Source organism: Taudactylus pleione, unplaced genomic scaffold (genome assembly GCF_031769625.1).
Source record: "Taudactylus pleione unplaced genomic scaffold, aTauple2 ptg000154l, whole genome shotgun sequence".
In the NCBI taxonomy this organism is placed as follows: domain Eukaryota; kingdom Metazoa; phylum Chordata; class Amphibia; order Anura; family Myobatrachidae; genus Taudactylus; species Taudactylus pleione.
In genome coordinates, this window is record NW_028284556.1 from 3903041 (window position 1) to 3920597 (window position 17557).

General features: G+C 43.9%; 1 protein-coding gene across 1 annotated transcript in view; it reads right to left on the reverse strand.

Moving 5' to 3' along the window:
* The window catches only part of SCCPDH (saccharopine dehydrogenase (putative)), a 70343-nt gene extending 55203 nt beyond the window's left edge, over positions 1-15140 (reverse strand). Inside the window, exons 1-5 of the mRNA XM_088474347.1 lie at positions 14797-15140; positions 13586-13695; positions 10128-10208; positions 9555-9684; positions 5967-6016 (exon numbers count right to left, since the gene is read on the reverse strand). Coding sequence (XP_088330473.1) covers positions 5967-6016; positions 9555-9684; positions 10128-10208; positions 13586-13695; positions 14797-14995 — 570 coding nt within the window. The 5' untranslated portion in view covers positions 14996-15140. The remainder of the gene's footprint in view (positions 1-5966; positions 6017-9554; positions 9685-10127; positions 10209-13585; positions 13696-14796) is intronic.
* Between the last annotated feature and the right edge of the window lie 2417 nt (positions 15141-17557).

Here is a 17557-nt window from a genome sequence, read left to right on the forward strand (position 1 = left end):
TCTCTATTGTGTTGTCTATTTCTGGGGGGTATAAATATGTGTGCTCTGACCCTGGGTTGCTAGTCTTCGTGCTGAATGCTGATTGACTAGGGGTTTCTTGCTGATGCCTACATCTGGTCCAGAGAGCGCTGCGTATGTATAACTGTACTTGGGTCTGTATAATTCCTTTGCGCTAAAATTGTACTTATAACTAGCGTGTAACCGGCTGTACTTTTACTTGAATAATACTTTGTGCTTTGGAATCACAGGTTCTAGGTCTGGAGTCTTTATTTACTGTATGACTGCGTACGCAAAATAGCATCATCCTTAGAGGTTTATAGGCAGGATATCAGAAGGTATAGGCAGGGGTGTATAGAGGTTCAAAGGCAGTATCGTTACATAATTGCAGGGCAGACCCCTCGGTTGTCTGCCCGGGTGCAGTAGTCCTATTTCAGATTCTTTCTCTGGACTTGTCCAGGAGGACAACTTATCCTGGACCTGCCCTTCTGTCTTTGGATATTGGCTTCTTTGTAACATTTGGGCCATTGTAGCCTTCACTTTCTCCGTGAATTCTTCAAATTCTGGTTGATCCAGCATATTCCATGCGACTGCTTCACTTTTGCAGTGCATGAAAGCATCTCCCAGATAACACAATTTGTCTGTTAAGCTGGATACTCTTCAGCTGCTGATCATCCTCCGAGCTTCATTCCAGTACGCCCATATGTACTGCATCTTTATAATAAATAACATATCCGGCTTCCTAGCCTTCCGACATACCGACGTACCTCCATCCACGAGCTTCACTGCCCTGGGAGACTTGAGGCACTTACTTTCTTTGACGACCACTCAGTTGCTGAGACCACTTTACTGCAAATTCCTTACATATGGCCTGATCCTCTCATTCTCTTTTGTGAGTGACTTTACGCTTTCACTGCTCCTTGATTGATGTCTGAATGATCCCACTGTTGCTGCCGCCAAATGTGAGGATACGGGTTTCTCTCAAATCACCCAGACACCGAGCAGATGGAACCAAAGTGATGGTTTATTTTTCCACAGCAACAGATAATATGTCAGGACAAGCAGTAAATACAGTGAACAGGCAATAAACAGGTAGCAGTCCGGACAGAGGCAGTCCCAGTAGAGTATAACGTCCCAGAACAATTCCACGAAATAGCTAGAGACCCTCAGTCCCCACAGTAGAAACTATCACCGATCACACTTGCAGTGAATAGCGCATAAGTCCACTCAATCGTTTCCAGGACCCCACACGTACAAACTATCAGAGATCACACAGCAGTGATAGCCCCTAGGTCCAACCAAGTGTTTCCAGGACCCCATACAGTATAAGCTAATCACAGAACACACAGCAGTGAACAGCGTATAGATCCTTACAGAATTTCCGAAGTATAAATCCACATAGAACTGGTGATGCGTTCCACTAGCACCTTGGCAGAGCAAGGCCTCTTAGCCAAAGTCAGTGACTAACATGAGCAGCTGCCTTCGGTGACCTGTTCTGAAATCTTCCAATTTCCCACGATATTGTGACCACCCAGGGGGGTTGCACAGTTTCCTGATTGGTGCGCATCCCTTATCCCCTACCTCCCCCAGATATTACTTCCCTGATGAACACCTGCTGGGTTTGCTCCCAGGAGTCTGCCAGGCTCCCGTGAAGCACAAAAGCAGGCCAATGCAAGGAGGAGTAAATTCTGAGCGTCCCCTGTGGAGGTGGGCATTAATTTAGAGGGTCTTTTGTTCTGGGAGGTGTTATATTGCTCTACTGGTTATGAATAAACAGACATATGGACTAGGGCTAGACAAAGGCTAAACATTACATTTCCTGCCATTCTTGCAGTAAATAATATACCTGCTAATGCAAATATGTGTCCTGAGAATGATCACACACACTAGGAGACGGTCTGGGAACACAAAAGGGCTAAAAAGTTAATTAATCTCTGCAAGGACTGAGATGCTGCAAATATATTTCTACCACACATCTCATTGCGTTACAGGGACAAAGGGAGGCTGAATTTGAAATACACCTTGCATAAAGGTGCGGATATTAGGAAGAAGAGCAATCCTACACTGAAATCACACCGAAAGGGCAGAGAGACATGCACCTTCAGTGAGGCAAGGCGGAGACCATTATCTGAACCTGCCTACAGGAAAGCCAGAGCTCTGGCTATCCAGAACACCTGGGAATCGTACCCTTTAGGGCGACCCCATTAAAAGAAGGAATGTCACACCCAGTGGTAAATCCTGGCAGAAGCCGGTTTCCGAACCCTCTAAGCATGGTGTTAACCACAGAGCTGGAAAAACCTTTGGCCCTTAGGAGGGATGTCTCAAGTGCCACGCTGTCAAAGACAGACGACCCAGGTCCGGGTAAAGGCAAGGACCCCGAGAAAACAGGTCTGGACTTTGAGGCAACAGCAACGGAGTGTCGACAGAGAGAGATTCTGAAGATCCGGAGTACCAGTGACGTCTGGGCCACACTGGAGCCACCAACAGGATCGTGCCTCTTTCTTGCTTGAACTTTTGAAGTACTCAAGGAAGAAGGGAGAGTGGAGGAATGGAGGGGGTGCAGGATGTACCCAGGACTTGAACAGAAAACGTGGGTCATGCAGTAGTAATCATGGGCAAAGCGATACATTGAACCAAGTCAAGCCACATGACTCAGCTCAATTAACATTCCCGCTAGGCTGTTTTAGCGCCCTGCCCTCACTGCGCAGCGCATCGCAGTGTCCCGCGGGTGGTGAAATGTGCTGTGACCCGGTCACAGCCGGTGAATAGACGCTGAGCGCATGCACCCGGCATCTATTCTACAAGTCAGCAGCGCTTGGGGGCTGCCCGGCGTGTCTTGTAAGTGCCGGGCACTCCCCCAAGAGTGACGAGAAGGTGAAGAGTCATAGACGGGCCCCTTTTTTAGGGGGGGTGGGGAGATTGGATGCTCCGCTGCAGGGGCTGTACGATGTCGTTATCGTGCAATCGCTTGCAAATCGCGCAAGCATCGGGGATGTTTTCAACGTGCTGTCGTTTGTATAGCTAGTGATGTGCCTAGACTGAACGTTCACTCGTTCAGTCCCGGCACATCCCTCATCCCCGCACATGCAGAACCTGACTAGATCGTCAGGTTGAGCTGCATGTATGGGCGATGTTTGAAGCGACCCACGCGCATCGCTATACAATCGACAGTACGACTGCAATGTCGTGGATGCCCCCCTTTACACTACCTTCCTCTCTGTGTCTGTCCCTGGCTATGACCCCACCCCCTCACCCAGAGTTTCCACCCCTTCAATAGTCCATCATGTATGTGTCAGCTCTTCCTATACCCTGGAGCTCCACAAGGACCAGAGATAGAACAGCCTTCCAGACAGGTAAGTGCCAGGGAAGGTGTGAAAATTATATTTGAGTGGGAGTAGGGGGGGTGGAATACTTATGCAATGGGGGATGGGTGTAGTTTTTATTTGGGGGGGTTGTTTTAATACTGTAGATGGTATAATAATGTATTTATGTGGGAGGGTATTATTATAATATTTCTGTGTTATATGTAGGTCACTGATGGTCTCTGCATTATTGGCGATTACTGAGTTATCTGGCAGCCATTGTGACGCTCCCTGATCAGGAAGTCACTGCAAACCTCTCTGCATTATAGGGCAGTCACTATAGTGCTCCCTGATCTGACTGTCACTGCGAACCTCTCCGTATTGTATGGCACATCTCTGCGACGCTCTCTGATCTGAGGGTCACTGCGAGCGCCTCTATTATATGGCAGTCTCTGCAATGCTCTCTGATCTGGCTGTCACTGTGAACCTCTCTGCATTATCTGGTAGTCTCTGGTTTGGGCTGGTCGTAGTAATGGTTTCTAGCTCTTTTGACTATTTAAAGCACACCCACATTAAGCAAACCTTACCTACAGAGGATATCATGTGTCTCTTCCCCATTGCAATGCACTGGTGTAGAAACTGGGCCACTTACTTGTGTTTGCCAGGCTAAATGTTGCCAGCCAGCCCCTGCTGCTTCTGCCCCTGCACAGACGAGGGAGCATGGCTTCTGCTGATCTTGGAAAGAGGGGGGAGCAGGAAGATGGCTGGGGGAAGGGGGAGCAGGGAGATAGCTGCTGGTGCCAAAACTGTATTCACACAGTGAATACATAAACATATACATTGTAATAATCAATGTGGCCACACACACACAAAAAAAAAAACAACCTGTAAAGGGGAGGTGTTGGGACCAGAAAGGGGAGGTGCCAGTACAGGTGCGTGCGCCCCCCCCCCCCCCCCTAAAAGAAGAATCCAGATCCACCCTTGGCATAGGACACAGTATAGGAAGTGCTGGAGCAGAGGATTTCCTAAGCCCGCGCTGTCTAACAAGCAGGACCTGTCGTTCTCCCGCTGAGGGGCGGCCGGACCCAGAAGCTAATGTCCTGCTCTCACTCAAGCTGCTCTGGGAGCAACACTTACTTTATATTAGGAAGCGTTACTTTTCCCACTGAGGCGCAGTTAGCTCCAGGAGTATAACAGGCTCTATGCCTCTGAAAGTGCTGCAGTTACAGTACTGAGGTCCAGGGACTGCAGCCATAAGTAACATCAGCAGCTGCGCTGTGTATTCTATTTGGCAAGCGCCATTTTTCCTGAGGCCAAGCGCTCCTAACCAGGGTGGGGGGGAATCACACCTAACTGCCCACCACCCCTTGCTAATCAAGGGCAGTGGGAATACTTACCGCTGCCTAATGCGGCATATCCACTAAACGATTCGCTCCATGAGTGATATCGTTTAGTGTGTCCCCGGCAGTGGTGTGCTTAATGTTGTTAACGACATTGAGCACATATACTGAACGATATCATTAACGATATTGTTCAGTGCCGGCACCCTCCCTCATCCCAGAACCTGCACAACCTGACAATATAGTCAGGATGGACAGCAGGTTCGGGCAATGAGTGACGCCGTCAACGACCAGTGGGAGACAATGGAGGCGCCGGCACTGAAGGGGTACCTCCTCCACCACCCACAATATATTCACCCCATTCAGGGCTGTAAATATGGGGGGTAGGGGGGGCACTAAATGATAACTTGCCTCCGGGGAGTCTGGGATGAACTTACGCCACTGCGTCTAGTGGATACATAGCTTAAGACGTGCGGTGTGCGGTGGGGCCTGTTGGGACCCGGACACATGCCGCAGGCCGCTGTGGTGGTTTCCCAAAGTCCGGTGACCCTGTGGTCAGAGACGCAGACACAAGCCTCATGAGGCAGTGGCGTCTCTCTTCCGGAGGCTTTCCCACACTGCACGTAGACTGCGGCAGCATGCAGCCTGATTGTGACGATCATTGTAGAGAGAAATAAATAAAAAGTTAAAATAAAAAAAGGCTGGAGAGAGCCCTAACTTGCATCCGGCTCTCTCAGGCACTAATCTAAAACTGGGTCAGGTAGGGTATAGAGGGGAGGAGCCAACTACACTTCTAAAGAAATGTAAAGTGCCAGGCTCCTCTCATCACCAGTCTATAACCCCATTGTGTATCCTCCAGTGCCCCCTAGTGGATGAAGGAGAAATACATGTTTTATTCAACAATCAAGTTATCAGAGACATCCGTTTTACCAATACACAGTATATTTTGAAAATGTGCTTCATAGCACAATTAAGAAACTCAAGCACCATTTCATTTCACCAGTGGCTGACCTTTACTTTCACTAACCAAGGAAGCAGTACTCAGTTTATAATCCGGTTAATAAAAGTAAACATATAACGAGACACTCAGGGTACAATGATGAATATCCATATGTTTTAATGACAGAAAAAGAGAGTGAACTTAAAAATATATTTATAGGGTCAATACTTCCTTAAATCACTGATAAAGTTTCCTAATAAAGATGACCATTTTATTATCCTGCCATGAAACCTGGGATTTATGTACACTTCCATTTAAAGAATTTATATTTGGAAATGTAAATATAAATGCTAAATAGTAAAAAAATATGTAAAATTAGTAACTGACCTCTGGTCCAGACTTAAAAGACAAAAAACTTTCTACAGCGGTCAATGTACCTAAGGAAAAGTAAATGAGAAAATATTTAGTATTCTTTGTAATCACCATTAATGCATTACTCCATCCCGTAGGCAGACAAAGGTTTCTATAAGGGAGCACTACAAATAGCTACTAATGTAAGTTTTTGCAGAGAAAATCAGGAGAAGCAAACGCTAGAGGAGTGCAAGACCCAGGGCCAGATTAACTAAGTTGTGAGGGACCCATTAAAAAAATGCACACTGCCGGGGGAAAAACACAGGATTTAGAGTGGGGGTATATAGATATAGAGATATACAGAGATATACAGAGATATACACACACACACACACACACACACACACATACACAGAGGGGAGAGGGAGAGAGACACAGACAAAGGGACAGAAAGCGAACGCACAAACCTCCTGCAGCAGCCATCAGCCTCCTCATGGGGGCGTGCACTTCACGGCATTAGGCCCCAGCCCCTTCCCATGTACCCAAAAATCACAGCATTATGCCAACAAGGGGCGGAGCTTCCATAGGCAGTGAGAGTGTGCTGTGCCTGTGTGAAGCTGCCGGGAGCTGGCCAGGTTGAGTGGCCAGGTTCTGGTCAATATTTGCGGCAATGTGGGGCCCCTGGGCGACCTCTCTGTACGCCCCTTCTATAATCTGGCCCTGGCAAGGCTGGGTACACATCAGAACGACGGACAATTAGCATGATGGTTGACCCAATTTCCCTTGAGCCCAGAACCAAACTATATTGAGTGTACACACTGTGCAATCCTTCAAGCGACAGCACGATTTAATGTGTCGTTTGATCGCTGCTCCTGTACACACTAAACCATCTTTAAAAGGTGACGTCTTCAGAGGCCAAATCAGTACCACATATCGCCTAGTCATCCGGTTAGCAACACACTACATGACGAGCACCAAATCATTTACAATATCTTCTGATCGATCCTGAATACGACTCACGGGAGTGCTCAATTGTGCATACATACTACACAATGATTTGTCATTCCAATTTGAAAATGTGAGGGTACAACTACCCACACCATTAACTTATTGAACAAACTGCTCAAAACACCCTCCCCCTGTACCAGCTGACCCAGCATCTCCTACAATAGTGAATTATTTGAAAGCCTGCACACACACGCTTGGCTTGCCATCTTTAGCATGTCATCTGAAGCATGGAATTAGTACCGGATTTGGACTTTGGCCTTGTTTCTAACCTAAACTTCTCAAGTACTGTAGCATAGGAATGCCAATACTCCAGCCTCCATTCAACTCTCCTGAGACTGGGTTTGGGGCAGTCTCATGCTGCAGCCCAATCACACTCAAACTGCTAGATGCAACAAGACTGCACACTCGAGCAAGGGAGACGCTAGGTGCAGGCCGAGTCGCGTCATTTACGCCATTATTTTTCATTTCTGATTAACACTACAATAGTTTTTATAATGCTATTACGATTGTTTTATTACTGCAATTTTAGGTCTTTGTATTCAGATTCTCTTTTGTATTCTTTTTTTCCGCCTAAATGTTAGACTTCCTTTAATTGCATACCCTACCTGATGTAACCTACACTGTGCACCCCAGATGGTTGCCTCAGATGGTTCTTTCTTGGGCAGGATGAACACGTGGATCTATTCATCCAGTGCATATCATGTAACACACATTTCAGTTCACCAGTATAGGTCCTAGTTTCTTGTTTGGCTTAGACATTCAGGTGAACTGAAAAGTGTGTAATATGACATGCACTGAGAGCCAGATCCATTATGGATCGCAACAGTGTACGCATATCAGCCAATGGTGCGTATTGCGCATGCATCACAGTGCGCATGCGTGAGTTGGAACTGCGATCACCTACGCAGATACAAAGCCATCGCAGATCAAGGGATGGGAGGTCGGCGTTTGGTGGGTGGTGACAGGAGTGGTTGGAGAAACGCAAGCGTGTCTGTCCGTTTGAACGCTGGTGCATAAATTAGCCACAGCAACGGCATAAGCAGCTTGTGTACTCACTGCGTGCGACGAGGTTAGCAATTTCTGAGTAAGGTCTGGCCTGTCGATGTTACTCGATGTTCCTGATGTATACGCATGGTATTACGGATGTGAGATAGCAGTAGTGGGCATCTCCATGCTGGCTGTGCGACGGCTTTACGATTGCATTCATTAGCATATTTTCACAGCAGACCTGCGTGCGTGATCGCAGCCACGATCCGTACTGAATCAGGCCCTGAATTATTAGATCCTCGTGTTGTTGCCCATTATTCTTGTATGACTTATTTAATTTATTGTCTTCCTTGCCCGGTACCTTTCATGGGTGGGTTATGTAACCTGTGTAATTTACAACTCACAATGGCTGCACAAACCTTGCATTAAGTTCATTGCATTCTCTATGGTCATTGTTTTTCAGTTTGTTTTCTTCTTGCTGCAATACTAAAATTCTGTGCTGTGCTTTTGATGCTTATAAAGCGACTGAGTCCTGCTTAAGAAAAGCGCTATATAAATAAAATTCTTTCTTAATATATAGTACAGTATTATGCAATGTCTACATGCTGGTGTTATGCCACTTATAATATATCTATATTATGGAGTTTCTTTAATATATGATTTTTTTTTTTAAGTTCAGGTTTTAGTTTAGCAAAAAAAAAAAAAAAAAAAAACTTATAAAAGGTGAATCATGCTTAATGCATGAAAACAAACTTTTACATTTCTCAGCCAATCATAACAAGGGCCGTATTCATTTAGGTGCGAAAAGTCACTCTTGAGAAAAAGTGTTCGCATTGCAAAGTTAATGCCAGTTTTAATGCAATCTTTTCTCGTACTCTCAATGTGCGCTCCCACTTTTCACCCTATCCAATTGCAAAACACACGAAAAAGCATATGTGTGATAATTGCGTATGGCGAAACTAGAGAAAAGTACAGCACATTTTTGATGACCCTGCTCCACACGTATGTCTTAAACGAGCACAGAAGTCTAGCTACATGCCCACGAGACTGATCTTTTCAATACACCTACATGTTAAGCTGGCCAGAAATGCCCATTTTACAGTGATCCAGTCACACATGGACCGAACCACCTACTCTCGTATCCTCCATGCAGGTGACTATGCATGGTGCAGCACATGCGCAATCCGAATGCTTTTTTGTGTACATGTGCAGTCTGCTTTTGGGCTTGCATCAGACTCACCCCCTGTGTGTTGAATCACTGGTAAATCTGCAACTCTCCTGTTTTTTTGTAAAATTTTAACTATTACTATTTGTTTTATTTTTAAAGTAGACATGTTAAAGATGTTGGTATGGGTCTCAAAATTGGATTATGTTGTATACTCTACATAAAGGAATTCTCTTGTTTAAGAGGATGGTTTAACAGTTTGATCATTGGACAATTCACTTTTGTTTGTTTTTTATTTTTAAAAAGCAACAATTGCTAATTGAAAGTCATTAAGCAAATTCACAGAACCAATATGGGACCTATCCCATTGGTAAAATGTTAAACACCAGGCAATCTTCCCAAAGATTCTACACAAAACCTCATTGATAGCTAAAACGGAAATTGATCACATATAATAAATATACCTTGTATGCTGTTTTTAGTAAATATAACCCCTAGATCAGCTGGGATGGAGTCAAAGCCACTGCTGCCAACAATATACACCCCTTTATCGGCTGCCTGGCTGTCATACTTCAGGACCATTGATTCAAGGAACTGTGGAGAAGAGGAACAGTACATAAAGCTCTGGTGTTATAAAGGAAAGTATTGTGAAAGCAAATGATGCACAAACATTTCATTACTATTTCACATGGGTGATCACAATGTAGGTTATGAACAGTGCAATAACCACCAAGTACAGTGTATGTTATTCTCTCAACAACAGTCCTTTCAATAATTAAAACATTTGTCTTTTAGTACATAAGTTCTCAAACTCAGTCCTCAGGACCGCAAACAGTTCATGTTTTCCATATCTCCTCAAAGAATCACAAGTGAGATAATTAGCTCCACCTGTTGAACTTATGTGTTGAATGTATCAGTGAGTAATGAATACACCTGTGCACTTGCTAGGGGATCTGGAAAAAGTGACCTGTTTGGGAAGGACTAGTCATTTAGCACACAAGCAGTTACGCCTATACAAAAGTGCTGGTTAAACTTACTTGGGGTTCTCCACTGATGTCAACGAAATTTGCTCCATTTTCAACACAAGCCTTCACCACTGGTTCACCATAAAACCTGTACTAATGAGCACAAAAGTCAGGATTTGTTTTAATTAATGACATTTGTGTAGCAAAACATATAAAGTCACATAAAATATACTCATCATAAAAACATTTTTTTATTTAATAACTCTAGAATAACCTATAGATCTGTATATTGTACTAGACTTTGAGGAGGGTTCATTTTCATCTCTCCCTACTATTTTGTGGACTTCACAAGCATCGTATAGAAGGAAGGAAAGATTGCAGGAAAAAGGTTGTTTTTTTTCCCCCACAATGAAAAGGGAAAGTTACATACAACCTTGTGCAAAACAGGTGAAGTTCACAGCACTATTCTAATAACAAATCATAAAACAGGTTTTGTGCCAATTGTAACCATGTACACAACTGCATCAAATGCACCCCCTCACAAACAGGGGGTCAGCTCAATCCAAAGCGTTAGAGCAGTGATGATCTGCCTTACAAAGCAAAAGCGGGATCCAATCAGCCGAGATAAATCAATAAATTATCGCCAGCTAATTTATTGCCAGTTTTGGTGCAATATTTGCGTCTAATCCGTCAAGGTGTGCTCCCGTTTTTCGCCATAGCCTATTACAAAAAAGCGAAAACGCATACGTGCGATAATTTTTCATGGCAAAACCTGCGAAAATGTTTCCACATTTTGGGAAATCAGTCTGTACCACATAAAAAAGCCTAACGGACATAGAAAATCAATATAGAAGTGCATTAATGGCCGTAATAAAAGTATTTGGGGTTTTTAATTGCGTCAATTGGTTGTTATATGCGTATTTGCATAAGTGTTGAAAAATGCTAAAAAGCAATATTTTTGGGAGAAAACTACTGGTAAATTAAGGGTGCAATAACATGGGTGCAAGTATATTTTTGTGTCTATAGAGTGCACTTTTAAAAAATGATAAAAAAAAAAAATTAGACCTGCAGCAGCCACCTGCAATGTTTAAAACACCTGTCCCATCCATACAGCCCCCCAAAATACCAGATCCGCTACTTTAAACCCATTTTCCACTACTTTTTTTTTTTTTTCCCCAACCAAAGATGACATCTTTTTTTTTTTCCCCAACCAAAGATGACATCTTTTTTTTTTTCCCAAATTACACTAACTTGAAAAAAAAAAAAAAAAAAAAAAAACTTTTTGGCTAATTTATCATTTTGGGGGGGGATGTCCATAGGGTTCCAAAACAAATCCCCAAATTTTAGTCAAAAACATGGATTTTGCATTTTTTTTTTTTCCACCTACTCGGAGATTGGTGAAAACTTATCGCCGGTTCCTGTCTATGCAATTAACGCGCATGCGATAACTGAATTGCGCGATTTCTACATTATTGCGAAAGTGATAATTTATCGCGAAAACGGGGTTTATCGCATCTAATTGGATACCCCCCTAATTGTGTAGCAGTGGGCTTGGATAAGGGAGCCTAAAAGATGCTTAATGTGCAATGATATATAAAAACAAATAGAGTAAAACAAAAACATCACACAGAGCAACAATCAAATAGACTTATGTGGTTTGTAGTGATATGAACTTTATTTAAAGACAATAAAAAATCAAGGTATTATTCCAGTGGTGAAAAATGTTGAAACTATAAATGATCCTATATTTTACTTTAAATATCATGATACTGTTCACATATATGTGGCCTTTAAAGACCAGTTAACAAAATTTGACATAAACCATTACCGTATTCTGCTATGTATAATTGTATGAATTGAAATCTCCAGCAGAGTGCTAACTAGAACAGCAGATCGCAGTCCCCATTATTCTCAATGGGGACTATAATCTCAGCTCTATGTACCAAACCTAGATAGTTTACACCTATGGAGGCTTACATGGGAGCAAACAACTTCCACAGGAGAAGTCGTTCACAAACTTGGAAGACTTCTACAATATTCAGGGGATATGACTTGTAGGGACAGTGGTTAGAGCGGGATGTAGTTGGCATACCTACAGCCGGGATGCCAACTCTCAAAATCCCGGCGTCGGAATCCCCACTTCCGGGAAGAAGACCGGTGCCGGAATCCAGACAACCAGCATCCTGATTGTAAGTATAGCAGGGTGGTTAGGTGTTAGACACGGGGGGGAGGGGGGGGGGGGGTGTTAAGGTACCTCGTTTAGGTTACGGGAGATGGGGAGGCTAGGGTTAGGCTAAGGAGGTGGTTAGGTTTAGGCACCACTGGGGGGGTTGGGGTTAAAAGGGAGAGGGTTAGGATACTTCCCGAGCATCGGGATGCCGCTGTCTATATTTTGACAGCTGGCTTCCTGACAGCCGGTATTTCGTACCCAACCCATTACAGCACCCGCTGTCCCTACGAGTTCCCCTTTGTACTTAGTGGGGATATTTGTATTAAAAATTAAAATATCTGCCACAATATGGAACCTTATTAATCGCGTCATTTCCGCAAATATGAATACATTTTATGCCTTTAAAATTGTCAAGTACACAAATGTTTAAGTGGGGTAAAAAAATTTGCCAATTTATAGCTGAATGACATCTACTGTAACATATATAGACACAAGATTCATAAAATACAAAGCAGACCACTTTTGGGTATGTTTAGTACTCTGAAGTAATAACTAATCCTGTTGAAAAGTAAGACTTGTTCATTATGTTACAAAAGTTCTAACATCAAATAGGACTGTATTATCAATAATTGCAGCATATAGACAAGATAAATACCAGACCTTTGCCCTGGGAGAAATGGGCAATCTCTGAACAACTGATTACAGCTGGTTACAAAACACCATGACTCAATGAAATAACTATAAATATCTATTTTCTGTAGTGGGTCAAAAGTGATCTGTAGTCTAGCCACAGAAAAGTGTTACTTTGCACAGTTCCAAAGACAAGGGGCCCATTTATCTAGCATATTTTCATATAATTATGTAGAAAAATTGCAGTCTCTGCATAATTTTATGTATTGTAGCTATGTACTAATGGCACAATGCAGGAGATTTCACAGAGATCTCTGGCAAAATTCTAATTAGCGCTGCAGATCACAGTCCCCATTATTATAAATGGGGAATACAATCTGACCAAAAAACGATGTCCCTGCAAGGTCCCCTTTGTACATAGCAGGGAAATTTTCATCAAAAATGAAAATATCCCGAGATTCGGACCCTTGATAATCGGGCTGCGATTAGCAATACATAGGCCCCTAAAATATTAGGTTGTAGCCTGCAGCAGGAGGGTATAATATCAGCTACTCCAGAAAAAAATAAAATTGTATAGTTCTATGGAACTAAATTCTGCTATGTTTTTAAGGAAGAAAACAAAATACATTATAGGCAAGAGTATAGTAGATCAAAACACATTCATGTTATTTTGTACAAACTAATACATGTGCATATATTTAATTTATTTGTGCAGCTGTATAATACTTACTGGCCCCACACAGTCGAGAACAACAGAGGCTTTCTTACACATCTCAGCGAGGGAGGGGGGATCACTAACGTCACATATTATAATGTCAATGGACTTCAGCTGTGGCCTAGCTAAGAATAAACAACAACAAATAATAATATTTCAGTGGTGACTGGTTCTGAATTTAATATTTGGCTTTATTAAAAAAAAAAAAAATGTTTTAGGGAAGAAAAAATAAATAGTATATTAGTTACAGGAATGCTTACTTTTCTGAAGCGATTACAGAGATGGGAATCAGTGAACCATATACAGTGAATGGATTTCAAATAGCATTAACCTTTGGTGAACTAGGTGGAGTCTGACATACCCCAGCAAGATTTAAACTCGTTGCCATTTCATGTAGCTGCGACGTTGCCAGTTTGCATAGTGACGGCGGTTTAGTGCAGCGAGCACTAGCGCAGCGATTACACGTGCATATAATATGTGGCCATCTCATACCTCACCTGGTTCGGTACCTGCCTTGATGTCAGCCAAGAGTGATCTCATTAAGACTGTATTGAAAAAAATTATTTTTAAATTGTTTATAAGTTTTTGATTCAAAAAGACTTATAAGTTTAGTTCGTAAAAAATATTTTTTTGTTTTCTTGCTTAAACAGTTTATTCCCTTTTTATTTTGTTATTATACCTTTAAAGACAAGAATCGATGTTATGACAGTCGTAATTCTTATTCTTCTAGTTTATGGAAAGGTATAGAATGGGGTAGGAGATAATCAACATGGTGAACCAGGTATTTCCACCTGGTTCACGGAAGGTTAAACTAGTAAAGCTTTGATTATAACTTCCGCAGAGTTTTACAAGGTGCACAGCGCTGAGCGGTCATCACAATATACAAGTAATCCATGCAATAGGCTGCTTACAAATGGTATCCATGCACAAACGTATACTCATCATTGTCAGTCCTAAATTACAAGGTAAGTGCACATAGACAATACACAGGTATGTGACTGTGCAGGACCTTTTACAACATTATTGTGACTTTCAGATAAAATGTAGAAATCTTATATTCACTTTAGGCTAATTCCATCCATCCCATTCTTCTAATTGCTTTGTGGTGGTTATTCTAGAGCCAGTCACGGTCACCCCCACGATGTTCTCAGGCCCTATAATAGTAGTAATGACTAGAAGCCCACACAACGTTATCGCTCTCCTCCAGTCATTATAGCAGCCCTCACCCAGGTTCTCCGCGGCCCTCTGCAGCACTTCTTCCAGCTTCCTCTGGCTCCTGCCAGCTACAGCCCAGCGCAGCCCCTGGCTCCTGAAATCTACGCCATCGGCTACCCGGGCCACTTCCTCCACCACGAACTGCCCCGTGAATCCCGAAGCTCCGAATATGACGATCTGGTAGGGACGGCCTGCAGCGCCGGTCGCCATGGTGACTAAGTAGCCGGGACGGTGAGAGACAGAAGCGGGGATAGTGTGACACTGACAGCGCCGAGCTCTCTGAGAACTGAAGGGGCAGGGTCGGGATCACTGCCATATAACTAGCGCGGCACCTGGCCAATAGCGGGGCGGGGCTTGTCAAGCTGTAAGTACATTTTTTTTTATCTTCAAATAAACTTTATTGAAAGCTCTAAGCAGAACATTTATAGAGCGAACAATGTCTGCGCGTATTCAAGGTAATAAATATGTCACCAAATTATTGTAACGCTAACAAGGGATAAAATAGGCACCACCTCAAGTCCTCGCCAACACGGTCTCTGAAACGCGCACAAATTAAGCTCCGCTCAATTTTATGCAAGCTCCTCCCATTTCGAGTTCCACAATAAAATGGTATGGTACAGGGATGGAAATTCTACAGCAGGGACGGCCAGACTTTTGGACTTGGAGATTTATTTTCAAAGCTAAAAACTTTTCGTGATCTACCGAGTCCGAAAAAGGGGGCTTATGTAGTGCCCCAGTAGTAGTGCCCCTTATGCAATATCCCTAGTAGTAGTGCCCCCTGTAGTTGTGCTCATTATGCAGTGCCCCCTGTAGTTGTGCCCCTTATGCATTGATTCCTGCCAAAATCACAAATAGTATCCCCAATTCAAATTATTCCACACAGTAGCACAATCTAAATCATTTTACACTGCACATAGTACCCGATTCACATTACACCATATAGTAGTGTCCCTTATTCGCGTTACGACACATAGTAGTGCCCCTTATGCACAATGACCATAGAAGTGTCCCTTATACACATAATGCCCACAGTAGTAGTGCCCCTTATGAAGTGTGCCCCTGTAGTTGTGCCCTTTATGTAGTGCCCCCTGTAGTTGTGCCCTTTATGTAGTGCCCCCTGTAGTTGTGCCCTTTATACAGTGCCCCCTGTAGTTGTGCCCTTTATGCAGTGCCCCTTATGCAATGACCCTAGTAGTAGGGCTCCCTGTAGTTGTGCTCATTATGCAGTGACCCTGTAATAGTGCCCCCTATAGTTGTGTCCCTTATGCAGTGCCCCCCTATAGTTGTGCCCCTTATGCAGTGCTTTCTGTAGTAGTGCCCATTATGCAGTGCCCCGTATAGTAGTACCCTCTGTAGTTGTGCCCCTTATGCAGTGCTTCCTGTAGTAGTGCCCATTATGCAGTGCCCCTGTAGTAGGGCCCCTTATGCAGAGCTTACTGTAGTAGTGCCCCCTAAAGTAGTGCCCCCAGTACTAGTTCCCCCTCCCAGTGCAGAACAGCCTCCACACCCCTGTGCAGTACTTACCTGACTTCACGCTGGGCACCGCTCCACATCATCAGGACTCACGCTGTCATTTCCGCTGCCACTGACTGGATCTAACTGGATCCAGCAGGCGCGCTGGCTCTGCACATCGCTGGTGACGTCATGACGCCAAATTGTCCTGGTTTCGCGAGGAGCCGGACTCCGGAGGGCAGCTTGTCGGGTAACAGCAGCAGGCAAGCCGGTGGCGTCATTTTGAATTTGGCACTGATCGCGAGTCGGCAGTCAGTGAGAAGCAGATGCGACAAGCCAATCACGGCTCGCCACATCATAGCACCGCCCGCTCTCTGCGTCTGACGTCAGACACCGCTGAGCAGAGCCTTCAGTTCTACGCTGGTCGAGCAAAAAAGACGGCCCTAGGCCATGCGTAGAAGCTCATTCTGGCTACAAGTTAGATGGCCACTGAGGGTCATGCTACGCATGCCCAGCCACGGCCACTCCTCCATGTGTCTTTGCGGAGCACAACTCATGGCTCCGCCTCCATCAGCCTCCGCTGCTGCCCAGCGCCCATCAAGTCAGCACTGCAGTAGCCAGCAGGGATGGTCCCACTACCAGGAGCTGGATAATTGGCAACTGATGATCAGTGAAGTTAATGTTATGGGAGGACTGGTGGAGGGGGGGACATTATTGGCGTGGGGAGATTAGTTTTGTATGATGGTTGGTGGGAGGTATTAGTATTGTGAGGTAACTATTAATTTAATGCGGATCTGTGGTGGATATATATATACTACTAATACAATGAGTGTTCTAAGTATTAATTGTGAATGATACTAAACTAATTTTGAGGCTGGTTGGGAGAAAATAGGCCTATTTATTAAATGTCAATGCTACTGATTTGGAGTCAGGGCTAGTTTATGAGTAATAGGAATGTTTAGTAAACATTTATTCTGTTAATTTGAAGTCTCTTCTGTTTTGAGGAAATTGGCCTGTTTATTCAAGGCTGGAGTAAGCACTCTCCATCAAGGAGGGCATTCATTCAGTGCGATGTTGAATAGCCTTGGGAAGGAGTTCCTGGATCTGTTCAATTGACCGTCCTGTTAAGTCCAACTAGAGGATTTCTGCCTGAGGTGTGAGCAGAAATCCAAATGAAGTGCCAGCCACGATGCTGTTTTCCAGCTTAGCACGGCGCTATCAGCCTCGCGGCCGCCACCTTAGTTGGAGAATGACAGTCATCGCGAATAAACACCCAGCTTAAGCCGTGGTAACCGACATTCTCCAACTTCCTTTATATTT